Source organism: Zootoca vivipara, chromosome 1 (genome assembly GCF_965207765.1).
Source record: "Zootoca vivipara chromosome 1, rZooViv2.hap1.1, whole genome shotgun sequence".
In the NCBI taxonomy this organism is placed as follows: Eukaryota; Metazoa; Chordata; class Lepidosauria; order Squamata; family Lacertidae; genus Zootoca; species Zootoca vivipara.
In genome coordinates, this window is record NC_142582.1 from 8,643,256 (window position 1) to 8,665,164 (window position 21,909).

A 21,909-nucleotide genomic window follows, 5' to 3' on the forward strand; every position below is an offset into this window, starting at 1 on the left:
CTTAGGACTAAAACCAGGGCTGTCTTTAGCATATGTGCCACTGGGGTGCAATTTAACTGCTATTACGCTTATGTCAGACACCACGCTTATGCCTTATCTCTCGTTTACGAAAGAAGGGAGGAAAAAGAAACAGAAGTGTCCTGCTGCGGGCAGGCTACAGGGGGGGGGGGGTCGACAAGGCTCTGGTGCCCAGCACCGGCCAGCAGGCATCCAGTGGAAGCAGCAGCGTGGCCAGGGCCCCCCTCCGAGCCGCCCCATCCATGCCGAGCTGCAGGCAGGTCCGGTGTGGCGGTGTGGTGATCCGAGCTGGCGGGCGCCTGACAGGGGTGCACAGAGCTCAACTGGGTGGACAGGTGCCAGGAGGGGTGCTATGTTTGGGAGGACAGGGGGAGGCCAGCGAGCCGGATCTAGGCATCCTACTTGGCCAGTGAGCAGGTCGGGGGGGGGCAAGGCGGGAAGTTGGGAGCAGGTCCCCCGAGAGTGGCAGGACATGGTTCGGCCCCAAAGGGGCCATCCTGGAGAGCCCGAGTCGCCTGCTTTACCAGCTGCACTAGCTCCCGGTGGAGTACCGGGTCAGGTTTAAGGTGCTGGTTTTGACCTTTAAAGCCCTATGCAGCCTAGGACCCTTGTACGCACGGGACCGCCTCTCCTGGTATGCCCCACAGATGACCCTAAGGGTCCCAGGACCTAAAAAAGCCAGATTATCCTCCACAAGGGCCAGGGCCTTTTCAGTGATGGCACCGACCTGGTGGAATGCTCTGTCCCATGAAACTAGGGCCCTGCCGGACTTGATCTCCTTCTGCAGGGCCTGTAAGACAGAGCTATTCTGCCTGGCCTTCAATTTAGCCTGATCCCCCATTCCTTTTCCCCTTCCCCTTTTTTATGAAGGGGTCCCCACATTAAAATTCTTCCCTCCCTGGTCTCCTTGCTGGCCTTAGCAGGACTAACTTGGCTAGTTAGCCCTGGCAATGCTACATTATTGTTGTATTTTATGCTGTTTTTAAGCTGTATTTTAAAGTCGTTTTTAATCAATGTTTTGTATTTGTTGTTAGCTGCCCTGAGCCCGGTTTCTAAACCGGGAAGGGTGGGGTATAAATAAAAAATTGATGATGATGATGATGATTATTCTGGCAGTCAGTTGCCAGCGGGCATCTCCAAAGTCGGCAGCTCCTGCTTCATGGTTTCAGTTCACCTCCAGCTCGCGCAGAGTCCAGCCAAAAAGTACGGTAAGAAGAGGGGTGGGGGGAGTGCGGACACCGAGGATGGGTGGGGAGGAGGGTGATTCGTTTTTTTTGTTTTTGTTTTGTGAATGACAAGCGTCGCCGCTGGCACGGTGTGTCTTTGGTAAATGAGCGCACAAAGTCGGAAGTCCTTTTGTTTTTCTAGCCTGATCAAAATTATTTTTTATTTCATAACAGGTAGATAGTTAAGAGCCTAGGCAGCTGCAGCGGTGGGGACCTGGCACCCCCCAGAATTCGGCGCCTGGGTACCCCATACCCCGGGTAAAGACGGCCCAGACTAGACTCTTTGAATTCTGTGGTTTTGCATCTCAAGACATAATAACAATACCCTGTTCCTTAGCAGGTCTTAACATTTGGTAAATACAAACTCAGATGAACAACAACACATGACCTATTACCCCGTGTCCTTATTTATTTAACAAAAATATATTAAAAGCCAAAATGGATAAGTCATATGTGAAAAACTGAGCGCATAACCTTTAGTAGCTGTCAGGGTTTTTGCGACAACTCTTGAGTAACGACCCTCCACATGCTTGTCTTTCAGGAACTTTTATTGGTGCACATTATTTACAGTGAAGTGAGCTGCTGGTTTCATGTCTCATCAGTCCGATTCACAATCCGGCACTGCCCCTTTTCGCGACCTTGACCAACATAAGATTCGCGGGTCAGCTAACCTACTCCCCTTTCTCCTCCTCCTTAATTCCGGTGTCGGGGGGGGGGGGAGGTCTCCGGCCCGTCTGAGTCCCATCCTCTCTTTCCCCCTCCCTCTCTTCCTGTATGAGGAGCAGTGGCTCTTGGATGTTGCCAGAGCTCTGGCACTCCCTCTCTGTCTCCTGACTTTCCCCTTCCGACCCTTCGCTTTCATTACTGCTGGGAGATGGGCTGCTCCTGATGAGGGGGGGGGGGCTGTTCCCTATAAGCCCTCCCCCTTACAGTAGCAATAACTTGGAAGTGATCGTTTTCTCTAGGACTTTATCAGGCTCTCACATCATTGTGGAGGAATTTTGATCCGCTCTTCTTTACAACGTTGTTTCAGTTCATTGCGGTTTGCCGGCATTTGTTTCTGCACACTAAACTATGGTTTAGTGCTATATGGATGAGCCTGACTATGCCTAGGCAAAACACTGGGCCTATGTGCATTCCCTGGTCCCAGACAGGTGGGAGAAGCTCTGCCAAGCTCAGTTTCATTTATACTCAAACTTTGCTATCCATTACTTTTGCTCAATTTCAGCTTAGTTTCATGGCAGTGCAGTCCACCGGGATGCATTTTCAAGAATGCACTTGGGCTGCACAAACTATTATTATCTTTGCGATGATGCAAATTGTTCCTTCTCATAGCGTTTCCACCTCTCCTAAGTAATTCATTGTTAATTAAGCCCACCCTAGCTTATTTTACACCTTTTTTTTGCTGCACCTACTTTCCCCACGCACTAAATGAAGCTGAATAATCCCCTTGCGATGAAATACTGTAAAACATTAATAAACTAAATCCTAATTGAACTTTGTGGCATGCAGTTATCAGTTCTGCTCAGCTTCCACGGCAAAACCACCGCCACTTTTTTATCAAAACGTCTCACGGAACAGAGTTTATGGAGGAATAATCTCTCTTCTCAGCCTGAATCTTCAGCATCATGGAGCCATTCATGGGTATTATAGAAAAGGGACTGATATTGTCTATTATTCCAGTGCTTGGAGGTGCAGCTTCTAAGTCTAGATTTTCTTTTATTTTTACTTAAGAATTCCTATTCAAGAGGAGATACTAAGGAATATTGAACTTTGAAGGCAACAAGAGGGTTTACTAAATAAATAAATAAATAAAAAAATAAAAAAATAAACTACAGTGGTACCTCTACTTACGAATAACTCTACTTACGAATGTTTCTACTTAAGAATAGAGATCCGTCCGCCATCTTGGATGCGGTTTAGATAGGATTTTTTCTACTTACGAATTTTTAGATAGGGTTGCTTCTACTTACAATTTTTTTCTCCCAATGCATTCCTATGGGATTCGACTTACAATTTTTTTTGACTTAGAAATGTGCGTTCGGAATGCATTAAATTCGTACGTAGAGGTACCACTGTATAGGTAAAGGTAAAGGACACTTGGACAGTTAAATCCAGTCAAAGGAGACTATGGGGTTGTGGTGCTCATTTCACTTTCAGGCCAAGGGAGCCAGCGTTTGTCCACAGGCACCTTTCCGGGTCATGTGGCCAGCATGACTAAACCACTTCTGGTGCAACGGGACACCGTGATGGAAGCCAGAGCACACGGAAACACTGTTTACCTTCCCGCCGCAGCGGTACCTATTTATCTACATCCACTGGCATGCTTTCAAACTGCTAGGTTGGCAGGAGCTGGGACAGAGCAATGGGAGCTCACCCCATCACGGGGATTTGAACTGCTGACCTTCTGATCGGCAAGCCCAAGAGGCTCAGTGGTTTAGACCACAGTGCCACTTGCGTCCCTGGTGAATATGTACTGAGCTTTAGATATATGTATGCAAAATTAGGCCATTGAGGAAAGAACTATGCATTGAACAATGGAAAAACTGTGAAATAGACTTGTCCGTCTGTTTCACAGAAACAAAGGAAGCAGTTCTACACCAAGTCATACCATTGGCCTATCTAGCACAGTATTGTCAACACTGGCTGGCAGCAGCTCTAGAGAATTTCAGGCAGGAAATTTCAGGGGTTGCCCCCAGTACCTTATTTGCTCTATGTCCCTTCCCATTTCACGAGAGAATGTGTTTCCTAAAAATAGTACATGGATGATTCATCACTCTTGCCCTTGCAGATATGAAAGAAGAAAAAGCTTCGGTCAGTTGCACCAGATCTCGCAAAAACATCCAAAAATCATATTCTTTCAAAAATGATCATACTGGGGCATTTTTATGGTTTTCTAAAAAAAATAATCATTAAAATAAAATAAAAACCCATGTAGACCTTGGCTGGCTCTCCAATTAAAAGAAATGTGGGTGAAAATCCTATTAGTCGCTTGCCAGTAGCAGCCAAATGTACAACAGCATTTTTCTGCTCATATGGCTTGCTAAAGTACATTAATCATGGACAAGTTTATTATGTTATTGAGAAATGTAGCATTTGTTTTTTGTACAGTATGGCTCCCAATTCCTCTAATGAGCTGAAGAAAACTTTGCTCGGAAAGTAAAGATTAGGACAAAACAGGAGTTGAAAACTCCTGGGCATGTTTTTTTTAAAAATCGTCCTTCAATGTAGGATTCAAATTACGTTAGAAGATCATACTTATAGTAAGGTAAAGGTAAAGGGACCCCTGACCATTAGGTCCAGTCTTGACCGACTCTGGGGTTGCGCGCTCATCTCGCATTGTTAGCCGAGGGAGCCGGCGTACAGCTTCCAGGTCATGTGGCCAGCATGACAAAGCCGCTTCTGGCAAACCAGAGCAGCACATGGAAACGCCATTTACCTTCCCGCTGTAGCGGTTCCTATTTATCTACTTGCATTTCGAAGTGCTTTCGAACTGCTAGGTTGGCAGTACACTCCCACAAACTCCCTATATATACAGAACTGTCCTTTCTCTACATTAACACTGCCAGACATTTTGTCTCGAGCAGCTGTTCAGCAACGCTGGTATATGTTAAGATTACTCAATTCCTTATTTAACTCATACCAAGGAGAGAAGACAGGGCGTTTTATGTTTTTAACGCATTTTCCGCGGCTGTAGTTCTTTCGGATCACTTGTGCAAAGCCGAAGGAGGCATTGTGCAAATAGGTTTGTGTAAAACAGCTAAGCGATGCTGATATAAATAATAAAATGGTAAGCTTTTTAAAAAATGGTATTCATCTTCTGTTACAAGTTAGGAGGGAGAAAAAAATCATTTTGTCATGCAGCTGGCGAAGAACACTGCTGTACACGTGACCAGTTAATGCATTTTAGTGCATAATGTGGCAATTATTGTCTATACAACTATCCTATTGTGCATGAATAGGAAGTGGCATCATCCTTACAATAAATTGTACGGTAATTAGCCATTTCCCCTCATTTCCTTTCTGAACTCCGATAACACCGAGATATATCATCTGTCCTGCTTATTTGCAAAAGTAAGAGCGAGCCATCTGCACTGCCACTGTTCTAAATTAGATGGACTGCAATTTTCAGGTCTGCAAAGCAAAGGCTAGAAGGTCAGACCTTGGAATTGTTTGCGGAGGGTCATATTGTATTTAATTTAGGTGCCCTAAGATATTCCGTACATAAAGAAAAAACGTGGCAGCTAAACTATCGCCCAGTTTAGAAGCAGAGGAAATACAGTCAACATGATCCAGTTATATAGCGTTTCTTTTAATATATATATTAAAGAAACATGCAACCTATTGCTCAGTCAACAGAGGGATGGATGCGGATTTTGCCACCTGCCACTCTTTCCATCATTTCTGCAGCCCCTCTCAGGTCACTGGCTTCTGAACCCCAGCCACATTTGCATATTCCAAATAGAGATCATATTATTCTTTACATAATTACTTATACCAAGGAACAGCAGATGCAAGCCATAATTGACAAAGAGCAACCTTCCCCTCAGTTCCAACTCATTCGTTTCTATTTAACTCCTTTTAGCAGCCTGGCTAGCTCAGGCATTAGAGCAAACGCCCTCCCCCCGTTCATTCCCCCGATATTTATGCCAGACATGCTTGGTGCAATGGGTTTCTGCCTGAGGTTAGATCCCCGGGCTGCGGCTGAGGTAGAACACAGAATCATAGAACTGCAGAGCTGGAAGGGATTCCAAGGGCTATCTAGTCCAACCCAAACGGCTTTGGAGAGAAGACATGAAGTTCACCGCATGTTACAATCTGAGAGAAAATGTAATGAATGAAATGGAAATGCTGTACCGATGGTACCTGACCCCAGTAGTCCAATTGGCCAAGGTGTAGAAGAATAGCTCAGACGTATGGTGGAGATGTAAAAATGCGGTAGGTACCTTCCTACACATGTGGTCGGACTGTGTGAAGAGAAAGAACTCAATATAATGAACTCAAAAAGATCTTCAAATTCTCCTTAAAAAACAACAACCTGAAGCCTTTCTGTTAGGCATTATGTCCATGGAAATACAAAAAACCCTCAGAACCCTTTTTTATGTATGCAACCACAGCGGCTAGGATTTTAATAGCTGAAAATTGGAAAAGTGATCTGATCCCCACAAAAACCAACTGGCAAGAGAAAATGACAGAATGCCTAGAGCTTGCGAAAATGACTGGGAGAATAAGAGAAAAATCAAATCAGAAAGAGATTAAACATTAGACAATATTCAAATAATATCTTTAAAAGTATTGTGATAATGCAGTACTCCTGGCAGATTGAATCTTGAAGTGTAAGGAAACCTTAATAACAAAATTTTCTTTTGATAAGCAAGGGAAAAGAATAATAATAATGAAGTGCATATAGAATAATAGGGTTTAAAAAAAATACAATGAGGTGAGTCAGAAGTTAAAGTGTGTGTAATGTCAAAAGATATGTTGCTAGTGTTTATGGTTTGTTTATGTTGTTTATTGTGTTTGTCTATGTTTGATGTAAACTTTTTTGTAATAAAGAATCTAATAATAATAATAATAATAATAATAATAATAATAATAATAATAATAATTTCACGGCCGTCTCTGAGTGGGCTTGAACCACCAACCTTCTGGTTAAGAGCCAGATGCACTGACACATCAGGCCACCTTGCATTCATGCGGATTTGGATACCGTGAGGTTGAGTGACCAAGGAAGCTGTGGAAAGACCAGGAGTTGCCATCCTTGCCTGTTGCCATAATTTCAGTGACCCAGTACAATGGTGCGTAATGGTGCTAGTACCGCCACCCACCCCCAATGCAAACACAAATTGTCTAGCAAGGGTACAGAAAGCAATCTCCATGTCACCAATTCTCCACCCCCCCTCCACACACACACACACACACACACACACACACACACACACACAAAGTTTGGAAGTCGGTTGCTATAACAGGCTAGGAAATACAAGCTCATGGTTTTATTTGTTTGTTCAGGGGCCAAATTACTGAAGAACTGAAGCCAGAAACCAGAAATCAGTGGGGAGGTGAAAGGACTATATAGGTGGCCCTATATGTGGGAGGCGTATGTGCCAAGTCACACGCCATGTTCCACGTGTGTGTGTGTGTGTTGTTTGGATGGAGAGAACAACACAAAACTTGGCTCTACACTCCAAGGATGGAGAAGCTGCGAACTGGCACATTTTATTGCTACCAAAAACCAAAAACAAACCCAGTTTGGTCAGAGAAAAAAGGCAATATTTCCATCATAATAGGGACAACCAGACCATTCACTGAAAACAGCTAGGCAGCATTGCATTTCTCTGATGCTGCAAAAACTAATTCCCTCTTTTCCCTACTCTATGGATGAAAGCAACAGTAGCATGAAAACGTCCAGTATTTTCTCTCTCTCTCCAAAATGCACCATAGTGCTAGAGCACCCACCTTCTGCGTAAACAACTTTTTAATTAAACATTGTTTAATTTGATGTATCGAAAATTAATTGGAAACTGATTCTGTAGTAATCAACAAAGGGTTTTTGCAGATGGAGAGAAGGAAGAGGTGAAGAGAAAGGAACAACAGTTTACCCACGGTCTGACTCAAAAGAAGTGCCAGATGTAAAAACAGAAAGCCAGCATGTACCTGCATAGCAGTTTAGCTCCGCAAATATAGTTTCAGTTATGGAGTAGGGAAGGAGGCATTTAGATGCTTATACTCACTCTTCCGAACAAGTGAAATATGGAAGCAAAATGAACTGGTAGCTATTTACCAACTTTGCTCCCATTCTGGCACAGCTGAAAACAGTGCTGAGAGCTTTCTGACAACTAATGAGAGATGCATGGCTAATCACAAAAGACATTATGACTGCTAAAGGTATAATGATGAGAAGCAAGCTGTGTAAACCACAGAGCCTAGGGCTTGCCGATCAGAAGGGTGGTGGTTTGAATCCCCGCGATGGGTTGAGCTCCCGTTGTTCGGTCCCTGCTCCTGCCCACCTAGCAGTTCAAAAGCACATCAAAGTGCAAGTAGATAAATAGGTACCGCTCTGACGGGAAGGTAAACAGCGTTTCCATGCACTGCTCTGGTTTGCCAGAAGCGGCTTTGTCATGCTGGCCACATGACCCGGAAGCTGTACGTCGGCTCCCTCAGCCAGTAAAGCGAGATGAGTGCCGCAACCCCAGAGTCGGTCACGACTGGACCTAATGCTCAGGGTCCCTTTACCCTTTACCTTTATTATGACTGCCAAAGGTATAATGATAAGCAAGCTAACGATAACAAAAAAAATGGCTACCAGGGATGGAACACCCGCCCACCTCTCTACACTTTTAGGGCTTGTTGCGCTTGACCTTGCTATGCCGTTGTGTGTTGTCTGTTGTTGGGACCAGGGGCACAGCAGGAATTTTCCGCACTTGGCTTATTGGCTGTTGCCATTTGGGTTTTGCCTGCTGTGTAGCAAATCGTCACAACTTGTAAGGTTGCGGATAGGCACTGGTTCAGTGATAGGGATGAGAGAACGCTCTCGCCATCCCTATGTGAAGGGTATTCTGTTAAAGGAATCGAGGGACTCAAATGGTTTGGTGAACCCTTGAGAGGGGGTTGTGCCCGTGCTTGAGTCCAGGGGGGCATCTGGGTGGTGGACATAGCCTGTTCCCGGCTTTCTGCCTATCCAGGTGTTCACCCTTGGCTGACCTTTGCTAGTGCCCTGGGTCAGTGCTACCTGCAAGGGTGCAGGGAGCTAGTCGAACCAGAGCCTATGCAACCACTCCCTTTCTGTAATCAATGAAGTTGTGGCCTAAATTCTGCCAAAAACCAAAGCAAAATTTGAGTCATGTGAATTTATTTAGGGGGAGATTTCTGGGTCTGAACATGCAACCCACAGTTCTTCATAGCAGGGAAGTCCAGTTTAAGCTCACCAGGGTCAGCGTGCCAATGAAGGGAAGAGGGAAAGTTCACAAGACCAACACTTACCCCCTAAAATATAGTTTAGCAGGCCATGGAATTGTGACAAAGCTGAGCTTTAGTATAATCCTCTCTCTTCAGAGACGCAACTTCATATATGGTTCAAGTGAGATCTGAGAATGTGCTTGAACCTACCTTTTCCTTATGCAAAACAATAAAATCTGATTCTGATTCTCTAGAAATTTATCCTGCTAAGAGGGAAACGGTAAAAGCATTCCAGACCAGCAAGCACAGCCTGCTCCTGACTCAGGCTCTGCCATTACCATTTTGAGAGTGATTCAAATAACTTTCTTTGGTTTCAGGAATTACTGTAATTTTAGAAATACGCTTATAATTACAATAAGCTGTTTTGAAGAGGGAAATGGTTAGAGGTTGCTTTGTGGGGCGAAATTGATTGTTTCATGTAATATTCCATATTTCATTATGTATACTGTACTCTGTAAGGTGACTTTTATGCAAGATAGGTAAAGGTAAAGGGGCCCCTGACCATCAGGTCCAGGCATGTCCGACTCTGGGGTTGCGGCGCTCATCTCGCTCTATAGGCCGAGGGAGCCAGTTTGTCCGCAGACAGCTTCCGGGTCATGTGGCCAGCATGACAGAGCTGATTCTGGCGAACCAGAGCAGCGCACGGAAACGCCATTTACCTTCCCGCTGTAGCGGTTCCTATTTATCTACTTGCATTTTGATGTGCTTTCGAACTGCTTGGTGGGCAGGAGTTGGGACCGAGCAACGGGAGCTCACCCCGTTGCAGGGATTCGAACCACCAACCTTCTGATCAGCAAGCCCTAGACTCTGTGGTTTAGCCCACAGCGCCACCTGGGTCCCTTATGTAAGATAGGCGATGACAATTAGACACCGGCTATGTATACAAGAAAGCCTATGGCCGAGCTAACTGTGATGTTATGCAAAGTTCACCATCATTCTCTTTGCCTTAGATGCCCGAGAAAGCTCCATTCCCTTTCCCCTTCACTGCTGTGCAATTTTTAAAAATTCAATATGGGTCACCAAATTTGACACGCAGCATCTACCTTACAGAATTAAATTAGCCTGAAACGCAGGACAAAAAAATAAAAAATAAAAAATGGAGCTGACCCAGAACAAACATGAAAAGGTGCTGACTCCAGTCTGACACTCAGAGCACCTAAACAGTCGAGGAAATTGAGAAGAGGGCAATCACTCAGTTCCGAAGAGCATGAAAATAGAGAGTTAAAAGCGCTGCATCAGCCTTTCCCAACCTTGTGCTCCCAGATGTTGTTGGTCTATAACTCTCATCATCCCTAGTGAATAGGGCCAATGGTTGTAGACCAACAATATCTGAGGGCAGGTTTGTTCTTATTTATTTATAAAAAAATTGTTTGTTCAAACTAATTGTGCAATCCTATGCACTTTTACTTGCCAGTAAGACCCACTGAACATAGTTGGAGTTAGGTCAAGTCACGATTAAAACCAGGAAGTCTCTAATTAACCACTGCGTTGTGTTTTATCCTCAACAGGTGACCAGCTTCAGAACAAGCCAGGATATTATACACTGTTGGAAGTTGGCTTAAAACCCCAGCTTTTCCAAAGCTGGTAACCGTAATTCCTAATTTAAATGAAACAGGAAGCTTTGGTTAATTAGAGATTTCCTGGTTTGATTGCTGTACAGAGAAATAAGAGGAGCAAAGAAACTAGGAAAAGACTTCTGCATGTTTTAGTTCAATAAGCAAATACACGATTGTCTGAACACAGCAAATACTTTCTCAGGTAAAACCACTATACTTTTAATGTGGGTTTTTTAAATTCACTCTCAAAGGTTGTCTAGATGTTTACCAAGGCATGAGTCCTAGTATTATCACCCAAATAACTCCCCACTAGAAAGCTAAGCTGGTATTGCAGCTATGAGACCCTGTCTCCATCATTTATCAAGAATATTGAAGCACTAATCTGATTACACAAGGGCACAAACTCATTGTTGCATTTACAAATCAATAATCATTTTGCAGGGAGCTTTATAATTGCTGTGCATCGTTACAAGATTTCTGCGAGGTATATACTTGCAACTCTATTTTATAGCAGGACAATGGAGGCTGAGTGATAATGAGTTACCGTAGTAAACATATGGCTAAAACCCAAATGTCTCGGTCATAAACTCTCCAATTTTGGTAAACTAGTCTTGATATATGAACAATTACCATTCACAAGGAATGTTGAAAACGTTTATTTTGTTTATTGCTTTGTCTATGAAAAGATTTTAAAATTATCAATACATCAGTGGCCATGTGACGATTTTAGTTTATAAATTTTATTATTTAATGTTTCAACTGGTATATTAAAGTGTTTCCATAGCTTTGTGCTGATTAGGTCATGTTTTGATAATGTAAATGTTCTAAGTTTTGTACCAAATTTGTATATATTTTACTGAATTACATTGTATACATTGCAGCAGCCTTTGGCTATAAGCAATAAACTTGATACCTGATACCGAAATTATCAATATAAATATATTCAGGTACTTCGTAGGTCAATCATTCATGGTTCCAGGTATTTATACTACCAAAGTAACTTGACCAAACACTGGAATTGGATCACACTTTCAGCCATCTTCAAAGCACCTATTTTTTCATGCAGGAAAATATTTTTACCAAGACATATCTAACTTTTTATTTTAATTCCCTACCACCCCACCCTTATATCTTATGCAGATGCTTTGTGTCTTTAAAAAAATAAAAAAGGGAAAAGAACCCTGAATGTCCTAGTTTTTCAGAAATGCTGACTATTCCGTATTGTCCATCATTTCATTGTTTAATGCTTATTCTTAGAGCCTTTGGGGGAGAAAATTGTGGATACAAACAGCTCTATGTTTGCTGATGGTGCATGGCATTCAGAAGCTGGAGGATCTTAGTTTTCTGTTGTTGTTTTTAAAAACCAAGTTGTGGATAAAAATAGCTGAAACTCAATAGGCGGGGCCTGCTGAAACCAGGCAAACTCCCAGGGGTTGAGAGAGAGAAAGCTTTAGGTTCTTCAGCCTGTCCTCTTTTGCGGTCCAATATGTTCAACCTACCCTTAACCTGCCAGTTCGGCTCTTGACATGGGTAGAATTGTTTTGTGGGGTGCATTAATGCAATAATAGGTAAAAGGTAAAAAGGTAAAGGACCCCTGGATGATTAAGTCCAGTCAAAGGCGACTATGGGGTGCGGCGCTCATCTCGTTTGCAGGCCGAGGGAGCCAGCGTTTGTCCACAGACACCTTTCCAGGACATGTGGCCAGCATGACTAAACTGCTTCTGGAACAATGGGACACCACGACAGAAACCAGAGTGCACGGAGACGCCATTTACCTTCCCGCCACAGTGGTGCCTATTTATCTACTTGCACTTGATGTGCTTTCGAACTGCTAGGTTGGCAGGAGCTGGGACAGAGCAATGGGAGCTCACCCCGTCGCGGGGATTCAAACCACCAACCTTCCGATCGGGAAGCCCAAGAGGCTCAGTGGTTTAGACCACAGTGCCACCCGCACCCAATGCAATAATAATATGATAAGCTGTCATCTGATTTTATCCAAGTGATAAGCAATCTTAAGACTGGATATAGTAATTGCTCTCTCACAGTTAGGACAGTTTCACACATTGTGATTATTCAGGCTTTTTCTGTTTTTCTGGATCTCTGCAACAAACATAGCACAATGTATAGTCCAGACCCAGGACCTATGATAGTCTCGCCCTCACATTGTCCGCAGAGACATATGGTAGGCTAAAAGGAACCTGGCTCTCCTATAGCCATAGCTGCCAAGTTCTGGCCTGAGAAATAAGGGACTGGACCGGAAGTAGCAGACCGGAAGTAGCGCTGCCGCCATTTTGGAACTGGGCGGAGCATGCTCAGAAGCAACTTTTGATGCTGCTCTCCCCTGTTCCAAAATGGCCGCCGCACCAGAAGTCGCGCTGCAGCCATTTTGGAACTGGGCAAAGCAGCATCAAAAGTCGCTTCTGAGCATGCTCCGCCCAGTTCCAAAATGGCCGCCGCGCCAGAATAAACCGGGGGGGGAATCCGTTTTTTTTTTTGCTGGGAACAGCTGGGAAAACGGGGGTTTCCCGGGGAATACGGGAGACTTGGCAGCTATGCCTATAACATTTCAAGCAGCACTGCTGCCAGCAAGAGGTACCAACATAGGGCAGATATAATCTTGAAGCCATTCTACAAACTTTAGTTAGCAGTATGGTTCACCCTCAAAAAACGGTCTGCGAACTAAACATATGTACTGCTTTGGTAACTGTGTATCTGCCTGAAATAATAAAGAGGGACTAAGACTCTGATGTTTCAGGCAGGTAAACACACACACACACACACACACACACACACACACACACACTGCCTCTGAACAGTCAGAATGCTGGAGGTTTCATTCTAGCTGGAGACAAAATAAAACCCTATGGTGAAATATCCAGCTACATTCCACAATAAACTGTGTGCAAAAGATACGCCACCTTTCTCCACAGAAAGCAATCTCCAAAGAAATTGTTCTATGCTGTGCTTACAGGGTGGAAACTATTTTCTGCCATGCTTTAATATATTTTGCACAGCTCTAACAGCTAGCAAGGCGCAATGCTGCCACCAATTACAGATATGTAAAAGTGAGCCTGTAAGTTCTTATTGGTTCTTCTCATTGATGAAGTCTGTCTCCCCCAAAGGCAGACAAATATCTCTTACATTTTTAAAGCTGTTTTAAATTGCTGGAAGAAAATTCTCTTTCCACTTAAATGAGCATTTAGACACATAGGGAAAAAGATAAACTTTGCATTGTCCTGCCTCAAGTCTTCTTCATAATTTCCTTGCATGTGGCACACTTTTTAATGCTGCACTGACAGATGTGTCCCCCATGTGATGCAACATGTACAGTCATACCTTGGTTTAAGTACTCCTCGGTTTGAGTATTTTCAGTTTAAGTAACTCCACGGACCTGTCTGGAACGGATTAATCCACTTTCCATTACTTTCAATGGGAAAGCTCGCTTCAGGTTAAGTACGCTTCAGTTTAAGTACTCCATGGACCGTCTGGAATGGATTAATCCACTTTCCATTACTTTCAATAGGAAAGTTCGCGTCAGGTTAAGTACGCTTCAGGTTAAGTACAGACTTCCGGAACCAATTGTGTTTGTAAACCGAGGTACCACTATACCTTGTTCCTTTCTCATTGGCTAAGTATCACTTTGGGCAGAGAAATTAAACCGGTGCAAGACATTGCAGTAAATAAGATATTTGAGGTTGCTCCCCCACCCCAAATTCTTCACTGAAACATGCACACAGACTCTCATGCTTAAAATTTCTTATTACAAAAATGAGGGGATCTTGCTGTCTTCAGTCCAAACTTTCAAAAGATATTTCCCCCTAAAACCATATGACAACTATTAATACAATGTTTGTATTTTCAAAAAAATAAAAATACTAAAAAGTACTGCAGGTTTTCTTTACTTACTGAATGAAACTGCAACTTCCTGTTATTGCATACACATGCAGCCACACAAAAGCAGAATCTTCCTGTCTCCTCCCCCTCTCTTCCCCATAACCAATCACCAATGCCCCTTTTGGGGAGAAAGTGGTAAAGGAACTGCAATGGAACAATGGCCAAGTGTTCCTGGATGACTCTCATTACCCGGATCAATCTGAGTTCAAGTATGGTTTGGGGCAGTGCTTCTGTTCTGGGGGGGGGGGGCGCAGGGGGACACATACCCCTAAACATTTTGTGAATCTTTGTGCTTTTGTCCCTTTACTGTACAGTGGGACCTTGGTTCTCAAACTTAATCCGTTCTGGAAGTCCGTTCCAAAACCAAAGCGCTCCAAAACCAAGGCGTGCTTTCCCATAGAAAGTAATGCAAAACGGATTAATCCTTTCCAGACTTTTAAAAACAACCCCTAGAACAGCAATTTAACATGAATTTTACCATCTAACGAGACCATTGATCCATAAAATGAAAGCAATAAACTGCAGTCACACAATCAATCAATCACTAGCTGAACTGGGTTCCACACAGTCACAAAAACAAAACAAAAAAGAGCCGCAAAAACGAAAACAAAAAATAAATAGCAAGAACAGACAGACCTCAGCGTAACACTCAAAATGAAAGTGTAACACTCAAAATGGAGTACGTTCGGTTTCTGAAAAAAGTTCGCAAACCGGAACACTTATTTCCGGGTTTGCAGTGTTTGGGTTCCAAGTTGTTTGAGTACCAAGGCGTTTGAGAACCAAGGTACTGCTGTATTCCCCCCCCCCTGATTTGATCTACAAAATGGTGATTTTCTTGAGTCAAAATGACTCTAACCATTTTTTTAAAAATAAAAAAGTACTGGTTTTGGGACTGAATCAGCCTTGGTCCCCATTCTGGATGACCTTTATCTCCCAGTTGCTTTTGATACCATTGACCATAATATCCTCCTGGATCAACTGTTCATACCTGCATGGCGATTTTGACCAAACAAACAGCAGGAGGAACTGAGTCGTTTCTGATAAACTGCGAGTTCCATAGCAGCTTTCAGCAAAAATAAAATGCAGAGAAATTTCTCCTGCATTTCCTGCATAGTTGCCTGCATTAGTTGGCCCTAATAACGTTTTTCTTCCAATGCATGTGTGGCTAGGAACCAAAAGCAGGAAATAAATGATGAGGCTAAAAAGAATTATTGGTATCTCCCCACCCCATCTTACCAAGATCCATGCTTTTGGAGGCTTTCAGATTAATTGATTCTGTCTGCTTGGCCAGTGTCAAAGATCTGAAGTTGATGTGCTGATCTCGTAAGTATGTTGCTGAATCTGCTACTGAGCTGTGGAAAGAAGCCATGCCGCAAATAAAACAGAATGAAATAAAATAGGCACCAGCTCAAAAACAAATGAAGTAATTAAACCCTATGAAATAGAAACGAATTTTCCCTTCTCTGTTATAATGCAATTTAAATTTCTTACATGAGTTACTGCCTCTATTAAATCTGACTTTACTTAGGAGAGCTATAACCAGAGCAAAAAAAAAAAAAGGCAGGTTTTATCCGGTCTGTCCACTTTGTGGACCATCTCAGTAATTAATAAGGCTTATTAAAGGTTCACCAAGGATCAAAAGGCAGAAAAGAGTCCTACTGCTTAATACATATCTTCAACGTAAGTTATTTTTGAAATGCTAGCTGCTAGGTGCTACACAGTTCCGAAGTTCAGGTATGTGACTATCCAAATATCAAACAAACTAAAGCCCAAACTTGTAAGATGCTTCATTTTTCAGCTGAGATTACATTTTATCCTTCCCAGTTTCAGGCAAATCTTTAAAATCACTGACAGCGCCAGATGCAGCAACAACAGATTTCTGCAAAACTTTCTCTACGTTATCCTCTCTCACTTCAGTTGCAAACAATCCCCCTTTCCAAGCATATGCAAGGCACAGGAGGAAGCTACTTTCTTCAGATCTCTACCACTTATTCTAGATGTTATTCTATTCTTATTCTATATATTAAATCTGCAAGTTCTGCATAATCTGTCAATTTAAGTTGCCAATCCTCTTTGGTTGTGAGCTTGCTCACTTTCCATTTGGGGGCTAACAAAACATGGGCCACGGTTGTTGCATACGTAAATAACCTTTTCTGACACCTAGAAATTTCTGTCTGAGTTATTTCCAACAAAAAGGACTCTGGTTTTTTGGGGGGAAGTAGTTTTAAACATTTTTTTTTCAATTCATTATAAATCATTTCCTAATACAGTGGTACCTCGACTTACGAACAACTCGACAACCGAATTTTTCGACTTACGAATGGGGCAAATGGCCGCACGCTTATGAATTTCTCAACATCCGAAGGGAAGCCGCGGTGTTTTTAGATAGGGTTTTTTTCCTATGGGAAATCGTGTTCCTAACGGCACTTTTCGACTTACGGATTTTTCGACCTACGAAGGTGCCTTCGGAACAGATTAAATTCGTAAATCGAGGCACCACAGTACACTTTTACCTTTTTACATGTACAACACATGTGAAAAAAACATTCCCTCCACTTCTTTACACTTCCAACACATATCTGATTCTGTTTTATAAATCTTAGCCAACCTACTCAGAGTTAAATACCATATATGAATCATTTCACTTACTAAGATTCTTAACCAGTTTCAAACCCCATTCCAGAATACCACCAAAGTGGGGCATATTATTAGCCTCAACTGAAGATAATGTTGGTGTTAATGTATACTATAATAATCCTTGAAGATTTTTTAAAAAACTACATCTAAGCAATAAATAAATGTGTTCTGATGCAAATTAAATGTCATAAAGCAACATGGTTGTCGTTTTTTTACATATCGTGTTGGAAAAGCATTCCTATCACCCAAAATAAAGTTATAAATAGTAAGCAGCTCCAAACCTTTGATTATAATCTGCAAGCAGTTCATCAGAAGGATGTGGAGGCAAAGGGGGTGGGATTTCATTTTCAGCAATGCCGCTCTCAGATGTATGAAGCTCTGAAATTAAAGGGGGGGAGAGGAGGAGTAATAAACTACGGCACCACAAATATATTACGTCTGTTTGCTGATCAGGAACCGAACCTGCATGTCTCTTGAAACTAATAACAAATTATAAAAAAATCTCCAAACTAGAATTAAAATTACACCAAGCAGAAAATACATCCCTTAGGATTTTCAAAAGACCTGATTTTTTCCATTTGAACATGCATAATTAAAGATAAACATATTGAAATCCTCCTTATGGTAGAAAAGAGTCAAAGTTTATATTGGTTTTATTAATTTCAGCAGATAGTCTCTCACACACCGAACATACACTGAACTAAGAATTGAATAAAACATTCAATAGGTGCATAGCTGCAGCACACCAACAGGCCTTTATCTTTTCTAAGCATTTGTCTGGGCATTTATTTTCTCTCTCTTATCTACAAATTGGGGCTAGGCCATAGATTCATAGAATTGTACAGTAGACCCAACCTCCAGGACAGATGGCCATCCAAACTCTGCTTAAAAACCTCCAAGGAAGGAGAGTCCACAACATCCTGAAGGATACCGTTCCACAGTCAAACAGCTCATACTTTCAGAATTTTTTTCCCTGAGGTTTACTCAGAATCTCATTCCTTGCAGCTTGAAGGCATTGGTTTGAGTCCTACCCTCCAGGGCAGAAGAAAACAAGCTTGTTCTCTCTCCTATGTGACAGACTTTGAGATACAGTATTTGAAGATGGCTATCATATCTCCTATCAGTACAGTGGTACCTCGACTTACAAAGACGATCCGTTCCGCGGCCGCTTCATAAGTCGAGGTTTTCGGATGTTGAAGCGCGCATTTGGCGCATGCGTGAAGCAGAACGCACACGCCAGACACGCGCAGCGAAAAGACTTCCGGGGTTGTCAACTTTGGAAGTCGAAACCTTTGGAAGTCGAAGTGTTCGGATGTCGAGGTATGACTGTACAGTGGAACCTTGGTTTATGAACACCTTGGTTTACGAATGCCGCGGACCCATCTGGAACGGATTAATTCACTTTCCATTACTTTCAATGGGAAAGTTCGCTTCAGTTTAGGAACGCTTCAGTTTAAGTACTCCGCGGACCGTCTGGAACAGATTAATCCACTTTCCATTACTTTCAATGGGAAAGTTCGCTTCAGTTTATGAATGCTTCAGTTTATGAACAGACTTCCGGAACCAATTGTGTTCATAAATCGAGGTATCACTGTATCCTCTTTTCCAGGCTAAACATACCCAGCTCCTTCAACCATTCCTTATAACCCTCATAACCCTTGATCGTCTTGGTTGCCCTTCTCTGCACACATTCTCCATAAATTGTGGTGCCCAGAACTGGACAGAGTATTCCAGGTGTGGCCTGACCAAGGCAGAGTAGAGAGGTCAGCCCTAAGGGTTTTGTGGGCCCCCAAGCAGAATGGCACCAGCGACTTCTCGAACCATCTCTAAAATAAGTGGGGCAAGCGAAGAAGAAGCCTTGGCAAGAACTTCATTTGCCAACTGTATACAGTAGTAGTTCTTCCTACACTGAAAGAAGCTGCAGCTTAATCAAGTCCTCAATTCTGAATGGAATGGGAAGTCCACACAGTGTCAAAAAACTTTCTTCTTTTTTTGGCCTTTTTGGTTGCCAACAGTTTTTCTGTTCTCTTTTTAGTGAATTGAGAAGGAGAGAAAAGTAAGGGAACTTTGCTTACATGCTTGCATTTCTGAGGGCAGGAGGAGTGCAAGTTATTTTCTGGGATGTAAGACTAACACAGTTTCATCTACAGACCTCACCATCGTGCTCTTGGGGGAAAAAATTAAGCCTTAGCTAGCTAGTCTATGAGGTAAAGGAGGATGCTATTCTTCTGTTATGTTAAATGCACATCATAGGTGGTATTCAACATAGTTTTACCAAAAATTAAAGAACCTAAGTAAAGTAGGTTCATTACTTTCAATGGGCCTACTCTTAGTAAAACTTCATTGACTATCACCCCATAATCTAAACAAATTTTATAGCAGATTTGAAAGAGGAACTCTATCCTTGTTGCTAGTTGCTTTTAAAGCATTTATCACTCATGTATACTTGAGCGTATATGGAAGTCTTTCTCTGCTGGTTGCCAGAATTAAATTTCTGGTTGCCACAGGGAGACGTGTCCATGAAGTATTATACAAAAACTTGTATTCATTGACATAAGGCTTATTTATAGTATCTGTTATCCTGAGCTAAAACTGTACACCAGAACCTATTTCAATCTGTGATCTATCACTATAATCAAGTGGTTTGATATGGAGCTGAAGTAATTTGAAAATGAGACGAGAGCTTCTGGAGAAACTGAAGACCCTCTCCACAAAAAAGGAAAGTGGTCATTAACTTAAACATACAGAAATGGATGTAGATATTTTGGAACTATTAATGCCAATACTTCATATTAATATGTCCTAAATGCACGACAGTCCTGTTTGTTTGTTTTTCGGTCAAGGCAAGCCAGAATTAGTAGGGAGCAAAATCAACTGCGCTGACACAATGGGACTTCCTGTATGCATAAATAAATCTGAATTAATGACATCTGGAATTAATAGCATGACTGTAGCCTGATGAAACAGAGGCTGGAAAAAGTTTTGCCTTTGTAATGAGGATTGCAAACTGTAGTAATTTTCAATTGGTAGATCAATCAACCCAAGCTTTAGTTGATTAATCCATGGGAACCAATTTTAATAGTAGAACTTCAAGTTAAAGATATGCTATTTCCATTCTAGTGTATTGACTAATAGACAATGAAGAAGAAAAATATTGAATATAGCCTTATATTCTAGAATGAATGGCTTGCTAAAAAGAAGAAGTAAATTTTGTGTTTTCTTATACTCGCCTTAACATCTGAAAAAGCCACCTTATTATGAGGGGAGGATAACATACATATTTAAATGTAATCATTAACGAATTGCATATGTGATAGATGATTAACCAACTAAAATTCACTGCCTTGGTATGAAGTAACATTTCTCTCTGTAATCTATTCTTGCTTACACTTAATTTCCAGAGCAATTTCTTAGGGCAAACATTAGAACAAAAACCTGTTACTTAGCCACAAAGATGACAGCAAATCCCTTGGCAGACTGGTAATTTTTTGGGAAGTTACAAAGCTTCTGATGAGGCAGATTCCAGTAATCTTTCAGCAACAGAAATGTGAAATTGCTGGCACTGAAGTAAGACTTCTTTGAAGAGGTTGTACTAAAAAAAAAATGCTGTCTCTGCACAACAGTTTGGCAGAGGAACAAACTGAGGACCTCTGGGTGGCAAGTATTAGATTATTCATATAAAAATAGAATGAATGCCCGCATTTCAATATTGGATTTTAAAGATTTTTTTATTCAACTACCCATAGGCAAAGCAGATTTGTGTTTGGGTTTTTTTTTATATATAAAAAGGATATCATTTAGCAGGTTATTTTTAAATAAAAATCTTTGCTTTATATTTTCTCTTTTACAAGCATATTATATTTCTTTTCAAACTCAAAGTGAGTTGGTAGAGGACCTGTGTATTTGTGCTGGGTTTATAGAAGTACAAGGGATGCGGGTGGCACTGTGGTCTAAACCACTGAGCCTCTTGGGCTTTCCTTTCAGAAGGTCAGCGGTTCGAATCCCCGCGACGGGGTGAGCTCCCATTGCTCTGTCCCAGCTCCTGCCAACCTAGCAGTTCGAAAGCATGTCAAAGTGCAAGTAGATAAATAGGTACCGCTCTGGCAGGAAGGTAAACAGAGTGTCCGTGCGCTGCTCTGGTTCGCCAGAAGTGGCTTAGTCATGCTGACCACATGATCCCAAAGTCAGAAGTCCTGACCTCTCCACCTCAAATGAAATTTATTTGTTCAGTTATGTATGCCAACGTAATTCTTACCTAATATTTTAAGGATCAATTATTCCCTCTCTCCTCATCCACAGCCGAACACATGGGTGTGTTCCTTTTTAAGGGAAGACCCCATAAACCAGCAGGTCCTTATCTGCATGAGAGCTCTATAACAAGCAAAATGTTCCCACTCGCTTGAATCTGGGGGTCTGGCTCCATGCATCCATTGGAACAGCGTATGCAGAACTACCACTGATGCTGTGGCAAATGGTTATCTTTCCTTACTAGGGTGCAGTGAGTGAGACTCCCAGAACCAGGAGAGGCATGAAAAGGGCAGAGCAAAGACAGGCGGCATGCAGGCACAGTCTTTGATTGCTTGGAAGAAGCCCTGGAGAGGAGGAGACATAAGACGGCT

The 21,909-nt window shown here is 42.3% G+C and overlaps 1 protein-coding gene across 1 annotated transcript in view; it reads right to left on the reverse strand.

Annotated features, from left to right (window-relative positions):
- The window catches only part of PARD3B (par-3 family cell polarity regulator beta), a 538,536-nt gene that overhangs the window by 296,667 nt on the left and 219,960 nt on the right, over nucleotides 1–21,909 (reverse strand). The window contains exons 14-15 of the mRNA XM_060281957.2: nucleotides 17,572–17,668; nucleotides 15,890–16,005 (exon numbers count right to left, since the gene is read on the reverse strand). Of these exons, the coding sequence (XP_060137940.2) occupies nucleotides 15,890–16,005; nucleotides 17,572–17,668 (213 nt within the window). The remainder of the gene's footprint in view (nucleotides 1–15,889; nucleotides 16,006–17,571; nucleotides 17,669–21,909) is intronic.